Genomic DNA, 12,130 nt, shown 5'->3' on the forward strand with positions numbered 1-12,130 from the left:
TGAATGAATGAATGAAGGTTCTTAGGAAAGTATTTGTGGCTAAGAGGGATGAAGTTACAGGAGAATGGAGAAAGTTACACAACGCAGAACTGCACGCATTGTATTCTTCACCTGACATAATTAGGAACATTAAATCCAGACGTTTGAGACGGGCAGGGCATGTAGCACGTATGGGCGAATCTAGAAATGCATATAAAGTGTTAGTTGGGAGGCCGGAGGGAAAAAGACCTTTGGAGAGGCCGAGACGTGGATGGGAAGATAATATGAAATTGGATTTGAGGGAGATAGGATATGATGATAGAGACTGGATTAATCTTGCTCAGGATAGGGACAATGGCGGGCTTATGTGAGGGCAGCAATGAACCTCCGGGTTCCTTAAAAGCCAGTAAGTAAGTATGTATGAATGTATGCATGCATGTATGTATGTATGTATTTTTTTATATTAGTTGAACGGTATGTCCCATTGCAATAAAAGTAATACTACATGCCTTGCTACCTGTATGTTTACAATATAACACATTATGTCTCGTTTCTCACTCTCTAGGCGTATGTAGGTCTGTTATTCTGTTGTGAAAATTTGAGTCTTTCATTATATCTGTATGTATGTATGTATGTATGTATGTATGTATGCATAAATATATGAAGGTGGAAACAACTTCAATTCTAATTCTTATTTCAAAACGTCTTCATTTCAGGGACAATGTGATGCTGGGAAGCAATATTGTTGCTTCAGCCCCAAGCCTAATGGAAATGGAGGACTTCCTCCAGTGAACAGAGGTCCTGGTGTCGGATATGGAGATGCCTCCATAAGGCCAACCTACGCTCGACCTATCTTAGTCGGTCCCGGTGGTCCTACAGGCATCGTTAGTGAAGGTGGTCGTCCTTTTAAGCCTCCTGGAGACCTATACAGACCTCTAGGAAGAGAAGATATCGACGAAAATTATCGTCCAAACGGAAGGCCTTACCAAGGGTATGGGACCATCAACGATGAACGTTTCCCAAGGCCTCCCTTTGATCCTTACGCAAGAAGTGCTAATCTTGAGACGAAGAAGAATGGAAAGAAGCTGTAAATAAAATATGAACTTTAAGAGCGAAATAATTTCTAAGAATAGGTGACAAGCTCGAATGACTGCCACGATGACATGGATTTTGAAAGTTTTTTCTGTATCCAATCGATGAAACTGGTAATCCTGTAAAAGAAAGGAGTTAAATCTCATATATCAGAATGAACAGTTTATTCGAGTACCAGGGGAAGAATATCTCAAATGTGTCAAATTGAATAAATAATAATAATCCTTGAATCGTTACCTTTAGCACAAGAACTGTAACGATATTATGTGTTCTTGCATTTGTATTTTTGTGTTGAAGTGTTTATTTACTTTTAAGTTGTCAGATTTAAAGCCACTAGCAGTATGTGCCGAAATATATGTATTGTAATTACACAGATAAAAGTCAATGACATTAAACATACATGTACATAGAGAAAAATATGTTTTAATTGGAACCTTTGAAAATGTATTAGCATATATTCTATCGAAAGCCAAGTGAAAATCAGATGACGAAAGGTGACAGATGACAGAATCCCTATAACTGTGTGAAACGTTTATGCTGTTCGAGATTGTTAGTGTGAGCATGTCTGGGATTGTAAAGATACTCGTATTTGGAATTTGAAATAAAATGTTGATATTTCTTTCGTTTCTCTCTTTATATTCCCTGCATTTAAATTTAAAAACATGGAGTCTTTTCATTAATTACTTCATAATTTATTTCTCATTCCACGAGATCTAGTCTCGAGGCAACAATCCAACTGATAGTATAAACGATTCACGTAAAGATTCGATCTTTGATCTTCAATCGTCACAGTACTCGAGACACGTGTAGGCTCCATTTCTAGCTCTAGTTACCTAAACACAAGAGTATGCTATGGGCGAAATGAACACACGTGCTTCTTCCTCAATCCTTCAACTGTATCTGACGTAATTTTCATTGGTGTTGCATCATCCACTTCACAGTTATGCCAACCTGTGCATTATTTATGAAATGACCCTCGCATTAATATTATGAAATGATCCCAGTTGTCAAATAATATAAGAAATAGACTATGAGTTCCATTTAAAGAAACACAATTGTTAACTTGATTCTGTAAATTGTTATTGAATGTATGACGATTTTATTTAATTCGAATGTTTTGTATATTTTGTCCGTATTCCCGTCATTCATTTGTTATACAGTAGAGCAGACCTGCACAAGGTTTGCGCTCTCCCAGCCGGCTCACAGCTCATGAGCAGATATTAGCTGCGCTCTGTATAAGGGTGGACTGGAAGAAGGGGTGATCTTGTACAAAATATACATAAAAGGAAGTACTATTACGAGTGTTTATGAAATGAATTCCCGTTCAGTGTTTACAAAACTATCTTGGACTATTATTAATTAATAAAGAAATAGTTATTTTACAGAAATAATAGAAATTCTATAGCAACTTAAATGTACAATATCATTTCGTTATATTTTTATTTATCAGTACATGAAAAACGAGGTTTTATACTGTTGGCAGCTGAAAGGAACAATAGCTTATTGATCGTAATGAAACATCAGTTACAGATGTTCGATGTCTGCCTTTATTAAAGTTGATTATAGAAAATACACAAATACAAATGTTGAGCCATACATAGCAATCATTTTCACAGCCAGCTTGTGTAGTCGTGGATATTATTGCTAATGTTAAGTCTTCTAAAACTCAACCAGGCTAGTAATATTATTCAAACGATCTTTAGCCCTTAGGTCACATTGAAGATCAATTAAGTTCGAGCTGTAAATCGTTAAATGTTATGTTCCGTCTTTTAGATTCCTCCATACTGTGCTGTATCAGTAGGTAAGCAACGTGAAACAGTTACTGAGATTAAGGCCTACACACTGCATTCCACTAGATAACTGAGTGGTCGTTTCCCTCTCCTCTACCTATAGCAAGTCTATGTCATTCTGACGTATCTTCCTCAACGTTTCGGCGAGCGGTAAACACAGCTCTCCCGCTCAGAGGGAGCGCGCGCGCTCGTTGAGGACTGTTTGTGCAGGTGTGCAGCAGAGTATAACACAGTGATAACACGTTAGTCATATATTATAAATGGCAATTATATGTTATTTTTTGGTCTATATAACTATTTCAATCCTACAATACGCTACTACAGATCTCGGATTATATCTCTGCCGGTTAGTTACCGTTGAATTTCAAATGGTTAATCTTACAACGTGGGCGTCAGCGTATTGAAAAGCATTAAAACTTTCCTCCTATCTCCTCACTTCCTCTCCGCAAATTTGACGTTGCAAACAGGCAGAGATGAAATCCGAGATCTGTACGAGTATTAAAAGGTTGTGTGCGTATTGAATGGACAACCAAAAACAGCTCTTTTTAAGGCTACATAATTTTAGCAAAATTTATTTAAGAAACATAAAATTCTGAGTAACATATGTTCAAATTGCTTATTTGTAATAATATACCCTAATAGAAAAATAGGCACAACAGGGGGACGAACACGGAACATTTTCTTAGCAGGCTAACGTGTTATCCGTTCTGCTATCAAAGACATACAGAATACATGAATATAATGCTGAATTTGATTGGCATCTTATACAAATTTTATCCATAATGTGTATTTTTAAATCAACAAGCATTTACACATCGTTTCCCTCATGCCAAAACCATGAATGTGCATTTTCCCAGAACAAAGAAAATGCACATTCATGGTTTTGGCATGAGGGAAACGACATATAACTGCAGCTTCATAATCAGGCTTCGAGACTTCGGACACAATAGAGCAGTTCAGTGGGAAATCCGCATAACGGCGTACTGTGTATAGTGGTAAAGCGTACAGTGGGTGGGGGTACTGTAGAATGAATGCCAACAAATACGCAAAGGAAAACGCTCTGGATTTGAAGGTTCTGACGAATAATTTGGTTTTCATACAAACTGTGTCTGAAACTATTACACGGTTAGAAAAGTCAGAGCAAGAGATGTCGGAAGCCCTCAAATTAATTTAGAAAATGATGCAAAGAATTAATGAGACATCAAGTACACCGGTTACTGAACGTGTAAAACAGAAGTGGAAATCAATTTTATGTAAAAATAACGGATATGGAACATTGTGTAACATAGACAGTATATTAGTGGACATAGAGTCACCCGAGAATAAAGGACTGTCTCTTAGAGACTGCAATGATGTTAGGTTATTTCGTTTTGCTCCTATCACGTCATGCGACGTGGAGCGCAGCTTTCTACAGTACGAAATTTGGCAGATAACCGAAAAAGATTTACGTTTGAGACACTGAGAATGTATCTTGTAGTAGGTACATTGCAATTCCGTAGTGTAACTGCACTTCCTAAAGACGACCAATGGGATAAATGAAACAATTAAAATTGCTACATGCTTATTTCCACCATTAACACTGTGTATAATTAAACACAAATGTTTATAAAAGAGAGGAGAATAAATGCTTTTCACATTCTTTTGACATTATCATTGTGCAATGTATATTTACTTTCAGAAAGTACATATATGTGTTTCCCCATACTACCGTACTCTACTCTAAATAGCAACCTCAACACAACTCTATCTACCTGCAGCGAGTCAACAACTTATAGTGCACGCACAGTAAACTTATTGTATCGGGTCCAAAGTCTCGAAGCCTGTTCATAATAGTCTAAATCTTCAATACTGTACATGTTCTTGTATATCATAACATCAGGATTAGTCTTAATTGTATTATTGCGATTTATATGCATATTGAATTTATGCCGACAACTGTACTGTATGACGCTCAATTAAAAAACCACGGCCGGCCACTTTTTGTTTCCGTAAGTGTACGTACAGTTTCCCTAGAACAGGATGAGACGATTGAATATTCCTAAGTCTCAGATGTAAGACACTGCGCATGATCGGAGACCAGAGCACTGATACACAAGATAACGAATATTGAGTTACTTAAATTCAGGCTATTTGGTTTCTTACTAGCATCGTTCCGAAATTCACTTCAAAAACTGCAAAAATATGATAATATTACGTAAATAAAAGATAAATATATACATAAATCGCATAGTTAAATCGACCATGGACCTTCATGACTAGATCGACACTCCGCACAGAAAGGAAAGCTTTCGTGTCGTTTCCATAGCTCAGGATCTAAGACTTCTGCGTCTCGTGTAGAAGAGTGCGAGTTCGATTCCTACTCTACACAACGATTTTTTTTTTTTTGTTTAAATAACTTTGAAATAGAGTTTTACAAGTTTTAAGTGTTAATGATCACAGACAATACAAAATTACAAGTTATAATATTGTAAACGTTAATCTAATGAATGCATTTATATATACACACATACAATGTAAATGCATATATATATTAAAAACTAACAATTAAAATTAAATTAAAAAATATTCCTAAGCCACACAGACAAACTTTTACAAAGGTTTAGAGTCCTTAGGCTATGTCATTTGTTGAGTAGTTATTACAATATTTTATTAGTAGCTTTCCCATATGTGTAAGAAATGCACTCGCACAAAACAATTTTTGTTAAAACTGTGGCTTTGGATTATTTCATTCTCACCCTTTCAGTTGAATTTAACTATTTTATCTACGTGTTTGCAACGGTGTTTAATTTAATGTTCATTCAATTTTATTCATGTTATGATTGAATGAAAAAGCGCTGTTGCAGTTATTGACTAATTAGATATATTAATACTAATTATTAAAATGCATCTCTTAAATAACCAATTGCAGTATCTTTTGCAAAATCTTGAATGTTTAAGTTGTCAATAATATTTCTGTACTATATACTATAAGACATTAAAAGAATTTGCAATAGATTTGGGGTCCTCTAGTTTATAATCATTGGTTTTAATGAAAAAATATTTTCTTTCTTAGAATATCTACAAGTTTAACTTCAATAATATTCCGAATAGCCTTAATTGCATTATCTGAATGTTGTACTTTTCTATTCGAATATACTCTATTTCCCTCTTTCATAATTTTTTTTATAAATTACACCATACTTCTTGTAGTATTTAAGAACATGAGGATCATTACATTGCAACTCATTACATATAGATTCTTCTTTTTAATACATGAGATTTTGAAGTCCCTGCGTTATCTACATGTTTTTACTTTTGAATTTTTTCACAACATTGAGTGGAGAACATCCACTAAAGTGATTCTGAAATTAAAGTGAAAAATACAATACATTTACTCTTAATATCAGTAGTACCAGTATCATATACGTTTTTCCAAGATTCATTTTGTAGACATAAATGTGAATAGTCACTAGATACAGCATTTACGACCCTTTTTTAGTTTTTAAATTAATATTTTGAAATTGTTCAGTGACATTGGAAACACTTAGGATTTATTTATCATGTTCAGATAAGCCATTGATTATAGGTTCTGTCGAATAGAAATTCAGTCTAATTCTGTGTACAAAACTTTTATCAATGGCTGTGCTACTTCAGCTTGTATACTGGTGGGAAAATGGCTCTACGACTAAGGTTTCCAGTTTCAAGGAGTGAATTTAATTTACTTTTACGGAAAAGTTCCGAGAGATAATCCATGTTTATGTCACTACAGATCACAAATTCCATATGAGATATCTAAAGTCTTTTCTTTACAAATTCAATGTTGGCTATAAATATTAATAAATAATGTAAGAAATATGAATGATTGCAGTTAGAAGTCTGATTTACATTATAAAAAGCAAAAAGTTACATTCCGCGGCAACATTCGAACTTTCGATGTTTGGTTCTGTCGTTCAACGCATAAGCACGGACCTATTCAATGCTTATGTTAATAACATAGAATTTAGCTATAGCAATATGGTGTCATAACTTGGGATTTGTTTACTTAACGTAATTAGATTTATTTTGATTAGTTTCGCAACAATAATTGGACTTCCTGTTATATCCTGTTATTTAAATATTTAATTTAGGGCTGATTTATTAACTCTTACTGTACAAAATGCCCCTTATTTCAATAATTCTATATCACGCTAAATAGTCATTGTCTACAATAAAGTATTATCGTCATCCCTCATTTCTCCATATTTTTCGACAAATTATACAGTCGAGGAACTCTGAACAAATTAATTACACCTCAATAAGAAAAGAGTTTTACGTGGGATCGAACACGAAACATTTCGGTTATACGGTGGAACCGGCACGCTACTATATGAGCTACCGAGACAAGACAGTGACAGCAGCAGTCCAGAATGTAGATCCGATAGCAAGCATTTGCCATTCGGTACAGAGAAGCAATGATATTTTGTTACCCGAGCTATGTTGTGAAATCGTGGCCTTAAATGGTTATCTTCTTCGTCATCCTTATTCTGATTCTTGTCCTTGTTGTGATCCTTGTAACAATTCTTGTTCTATTTGTCATGGTACTTATCGTTATACGTCGATATCGAGTGAATCGCGCTGTAGAACTTTAACTTCCGACAACCAAGAATCGTCTCATTCTTTTTAAGGGTAACTGTACATCCACATTTTATAACGCAGTTGTTCATCCGTATCTTGAATTTTATATGAAGAAGTTGTTGCGAAGTACCAGAAGCATTGTAATCTAAATCTGAATGCCGTAAATATACCATGGCTGATTTTAAATTTTTGAAAGTTTGTATTATTCCAGTATATATAATTTCTATTTTCTTAATACATATTCTTGTGTACATAATATGTTATTATAAAATAAAAATAATGCTTATGAAAATAACATGCAAAACACATTATTTAATGTAGAAATTAGTTTATTTTATCGCCCGATAACTTCTCATCTAATTTATGGAGTAAAATACTGGGAATTGCACAAATTGATATAAATAAATTTTTTAGTACATGCTCTCTAAAATAGTTGTTTTTCGGACTGTTTTCAGCCCGAAAACTTGAACTTTAGCGGCGTTTTAAACAAAATCAACGCAGCACGCCTAAATCCGTATTCATACATAGCCTATAGGCTACGAGATTCGGATCCAGACGGCAGTGACAATCGACATACATACTTACTTAATTACTGGCTTTTAAGGAACCCGGAGGTTCATTGCCGCCCTCACATAAGCCCGCCATTCGTCCCTATCCTGTGCAAGATTAATCCATTCTCTATCATCATAGCCAACCTCAGTCAAATACATATTAATATTATCCTCCCATCTACGTCTCGGCCTCCCCAAAGGTCATTTACCCTCCGACCTCCCAACTAACACTCTATATGCATTTCTGGATTCGCCCATATGTGCTACATGCCCTGCCCATCTCAAATGTCTGGATTTAATGTTCCTAATTATGTCAGGTGAAGAATACAATGCGTGCAGTTCTGTGCTGTGTACCTTTCTCCATTCTCCTATAACTTCATCCCTCTTAGCCCCAAATATTTTCCTAAGCATCTTATTCTCAAACACCCTTAACCTATGTTCCTCTCTCACCATTCCGAGGCTTATTTGAAGGTTTCGTAACAAGCTGTTTTTTTACGGTGATGGGTTGTTAGCCCTTCGCCCAATCCCCAAGCTGGAGGACCACCCCTCATCGCCTGTCCGCGACTGTTTATTCAATATAGGCCTATTCACAGCTACCTTCCATATCAGGAGGCCGTCTCCTCGATCCGCAACCTGAGGACGCGCCATGCCGTGGTGATAGGGACCCACAATACATGGGACAATCGACGTACCATCTTTAATAGGGTTTTAAACAAAATACTTCATCATATAACAACAAATAAAAGCAAACATTGTTTCATTATTTTTAGTAGGTTATTTTACGACGCTTTATCAACACCATAGGTTATTAAGCGTCTGAATGGTGATAATGCTGGTGAAATGAGTCCGGGGTCCAGCATCGATAGTTACCCAGCATTTGCTCATATTGGGTTGAGGGAAACCCCCGGAAAAACCTCAACCAAGTAACTTGCCCCCACCGGGAATGGAACCCGGGCGTGTATAAATGTTTGTGCGAGATCGTGCGTATTTGCTTGTTTTCCGCACAGAAACAATACGCGGTAAGTGTGAAATACCACATTCAGTATTCCAAACGTAACACACATAACAATTTCCCTCTTCTTACCGCTTGAGACGTTTAACATAGTAATAATTATAAATTGGAAACTTACCACTGCAATTTCACCTAAATTGCAATGTTAATTATTGTTTTTAAATATTTGCAAAAATTAAGTAAAGTCTACTACTCCACGAAACTTATTCCATTCCTGATACAAGTAACATTAAGGAAGCCGTGAAAAAATCAACAAGATTCCAGAAGCCGATGTTATTACTGCAATATGTTATATAAATAATATTGTTAAAATATTAAAATGAAAAATAAATCATTACATAACCTTACCGTTTGTTGTAAGTTCGCATTTATAGACTGGGGGAAAAAAAGACAGACGTATATCACGGCCTGCTGGAGTATAGTAAACACAGAAAACATTTTATAGCAACAATGTTGAAGAAAGATATTTTGGTTTTCCGAAGTTGCCGTCATTAAACAGAAACCAACATGGAGATTTCATTGCAACTAATTAGAAATTCGTCTTTCAGGTATGTAATAAACGATATTCGCACAAAATAATGTACGATACACGAGCGGTATGTTTGTTTTCATGTTCTCGGAAATTAAAAAAGCTCAACTACGTTTCGCTTTTTGAACCTTTTCCTCGACCATGAAAACGTCAACATACCGCTCTTGTAACGTATATTACTATTATCTGTCTAATAAGTTCAAAACACTAAAATGTCAGTTACCATGTTTTACTCCTGAATCCCTCAATTATGATTAGTTTAGGCGTGTGAATTGTTTTCGCTGGGTATGTGGAGAACGTAATGAGATTACTTCAGATTTTCACTATCAATGTCCTAGTTGCTTTGATTCTGACTAAATAATGTTATAAATTACTGTGAGTTATTTATTTTTTAAAAAGTTGTAATTTCATGTAATTTCAAAACTCTGTGTTGTAATTTTGTATAATGACTTCATTATTTCCATTGGATATTATATAATATTCCAACTCACTAACAGGAAATGCTTAATTAATAAAATTATGAATTTTTTTATGTACTTAGTTGCCAAAGTTACACATATTAAGCATATTTTGTTCAAATAAACCTTTGAAATCGACCTGCCGAAGTTACTCGTTCACGGGATAACATAGGCAAGTTAAAAAATTATATATATATATATATATATATAATTATTAAAATAAATGGAAGAAAAATAATTAATGAGGAAATCAAAGGAAGGTTTGAATGTCATATTTAATTGCATTATAATAGGAATTCTTGTAAGTGCATTTAGGAAACTTTGGAGAAAAAAAAAAATTTTAAGAAGCCTGTTAATGTTCTCCTATTTTACGATCTGTACCAGAGTGCTGCATTGGAGTTAAATCGCTCGCTTGAACTCGGTCGAATGCCGAACGCTCGAGTGAGATAAGATCGGTCGTGATACGCTCGTAATAAATAGAAGCACAGTACAAGGTCATCTCATCTACATGTCTTATCTTGTATGGAAGGCGACAGATAAGATACACATACGTTTTGCTCACACGGTAAAAATAAGGCTTTATTTTCTGCGTTTATGACAAACGTCTAATGGAATGTACCAAAACAGGAACATGAAGTTATAAATAAAATAGTATGAAAAACTTCGATATACAGTTATTATTCCTAATTAATAATTATTCAATATTTGATTTACCACATATATAATATGATAGGTCCATACATAGTGTTCCGCCTATATACTGCGACAATGTAGAAACGTTTTACAAAATATTATTGATATAGCAGTACATTAATAACAATATTAGTACAGAGATAACGTCACAGAAAATATAATAAAACGAATAATCATGCTGCACAACTGTTACGGACACAAAGATTGATACACTAATTATTAGAGATTATTATTATTATTATTATTATTATTATTATTATTATTATTATTATTATTATTATTACTACTACTACTAGAAAACTTGATACATTTCTTGCATTACCGTGATTGTGTTCTCCGTTTATAATAATTACATTTACATCCAATAACATCTATCAGATGTGGCAAAAACAAAATCACTCCTGTGTGTGTGTGGGGGGGGGGGGAATTTACCTACAACATTTATATTAAATTTTAAAGCAAGTTTTGTAGTTGTACTATGGAGAGGTTAGTTAAACACTGCAAAGTTTTGAAATGATAAACATCTATGATGTTACTACACAGTTCATCACTGTAACAAGAACGAATATCTAACGCTCGGCTTATACCGTTCGAGGATTTATCGCTCGCAACAATTTTACCCATCATGCATGTGCGCTATCTATCGGATTATGCTATGAACTACTTGGTGCTCGAGCGAAATCGTCCGATGCAGACCTCTGGTCTGTACTGTCTGCCTTTTCGAGTATTCGGAAATTCCGCAATAAACTCCGTATGGACCCGGCGAGCTGATTCATACTTTTCTCTTGCACACAGACACTCTTCTACAGTCTGCATCAATTGAGTATGCACTTCAAGGTCAATGCATAGTTGCCGCTTCGGTTCAGTCATAAGATGTTTACGGAAGAGAATTTTCTGCAAACTTCATGCACAGCGTGCTACACCCCTGAATGAAAACATTAACCTATACTAATTTTTACTACAAAAGTGATACCTGCATAAAATAGATTAATCTCCAGTACAATACAACGCATGGAATGTACCCGTTATGAAAACATTGACCCCTAATGTTTAATACTGTATAATATATTTGCATTAAATAGTGTAATAGTTTAATACAACCATTCTTTAAAATATGAGAAATATGCACATTATACAATCATTGGCTCACACATGTTTAATATACGCTTCCACAAAATAAATTAACCCTCAGTACAATACAGTCATTCTTTAAAAATCAGAAATATGTTTTCGAGATATTCGTCCATATAAGATGTTAAATATTCGTATAATATGACTGCGCAAAATAGATCAATCTCAATAAAATATAGTCATTCTTTGAATAAATGAGAAATATACCCAGTACGAAAACATTGGCCCATACATGTTAAATATATATTGCATAAATATTATCTTTCCACGCTACCGGACGTAAAGCAGAAACGGCAAAGCAC

General features: G+C 34.7%; 2 protein-coding genes across 6 annotated transcripts in view; one reads left to right on the top strand and one right to left on the bottom strand.

Moving 5' to 3' along the window:
• The window catches only part of LOC138711774 (proline-rich proteoglycan 2-like), a 109,797-nt gene extending 108,309 nt beyond the window's left edge, over positions 1-1,488 (top strand). Inside the window, exon 4 of the mRNA XM_069842976.1 lies at positions 696-1,488. Within this exon, the coding sequence (XP_069699077.1) occupies positions 696-1,070 (375 nt within the window). The 3' untranslated portion in view covers positions 1,071-1,488. The remainder of the gene's footprint in view (positions 1-695) is intronic.
• The window catches only part of galene, a 758,695-nt gene that overhangs the window by 354,933 nt on the left and 391,632 nt on the right, over positions 1-12,130 (bottom strand). The window lies entirely within an intron of this gene.

Source organism: Periplaneta americana, chromosome 13 (assembly GCF_040183065.1).
Source record: "Periplaneta americana isolate PAMFEO1 chromosome 13, P.americana_PAMFEO1_priV1, whole genome shotgun sequence".
NCBI lineage: Eukaryota > Metazoa > Arthropoda > Insecta > Blattodea > Blattidae > Periplaneta > Periplaneta americana.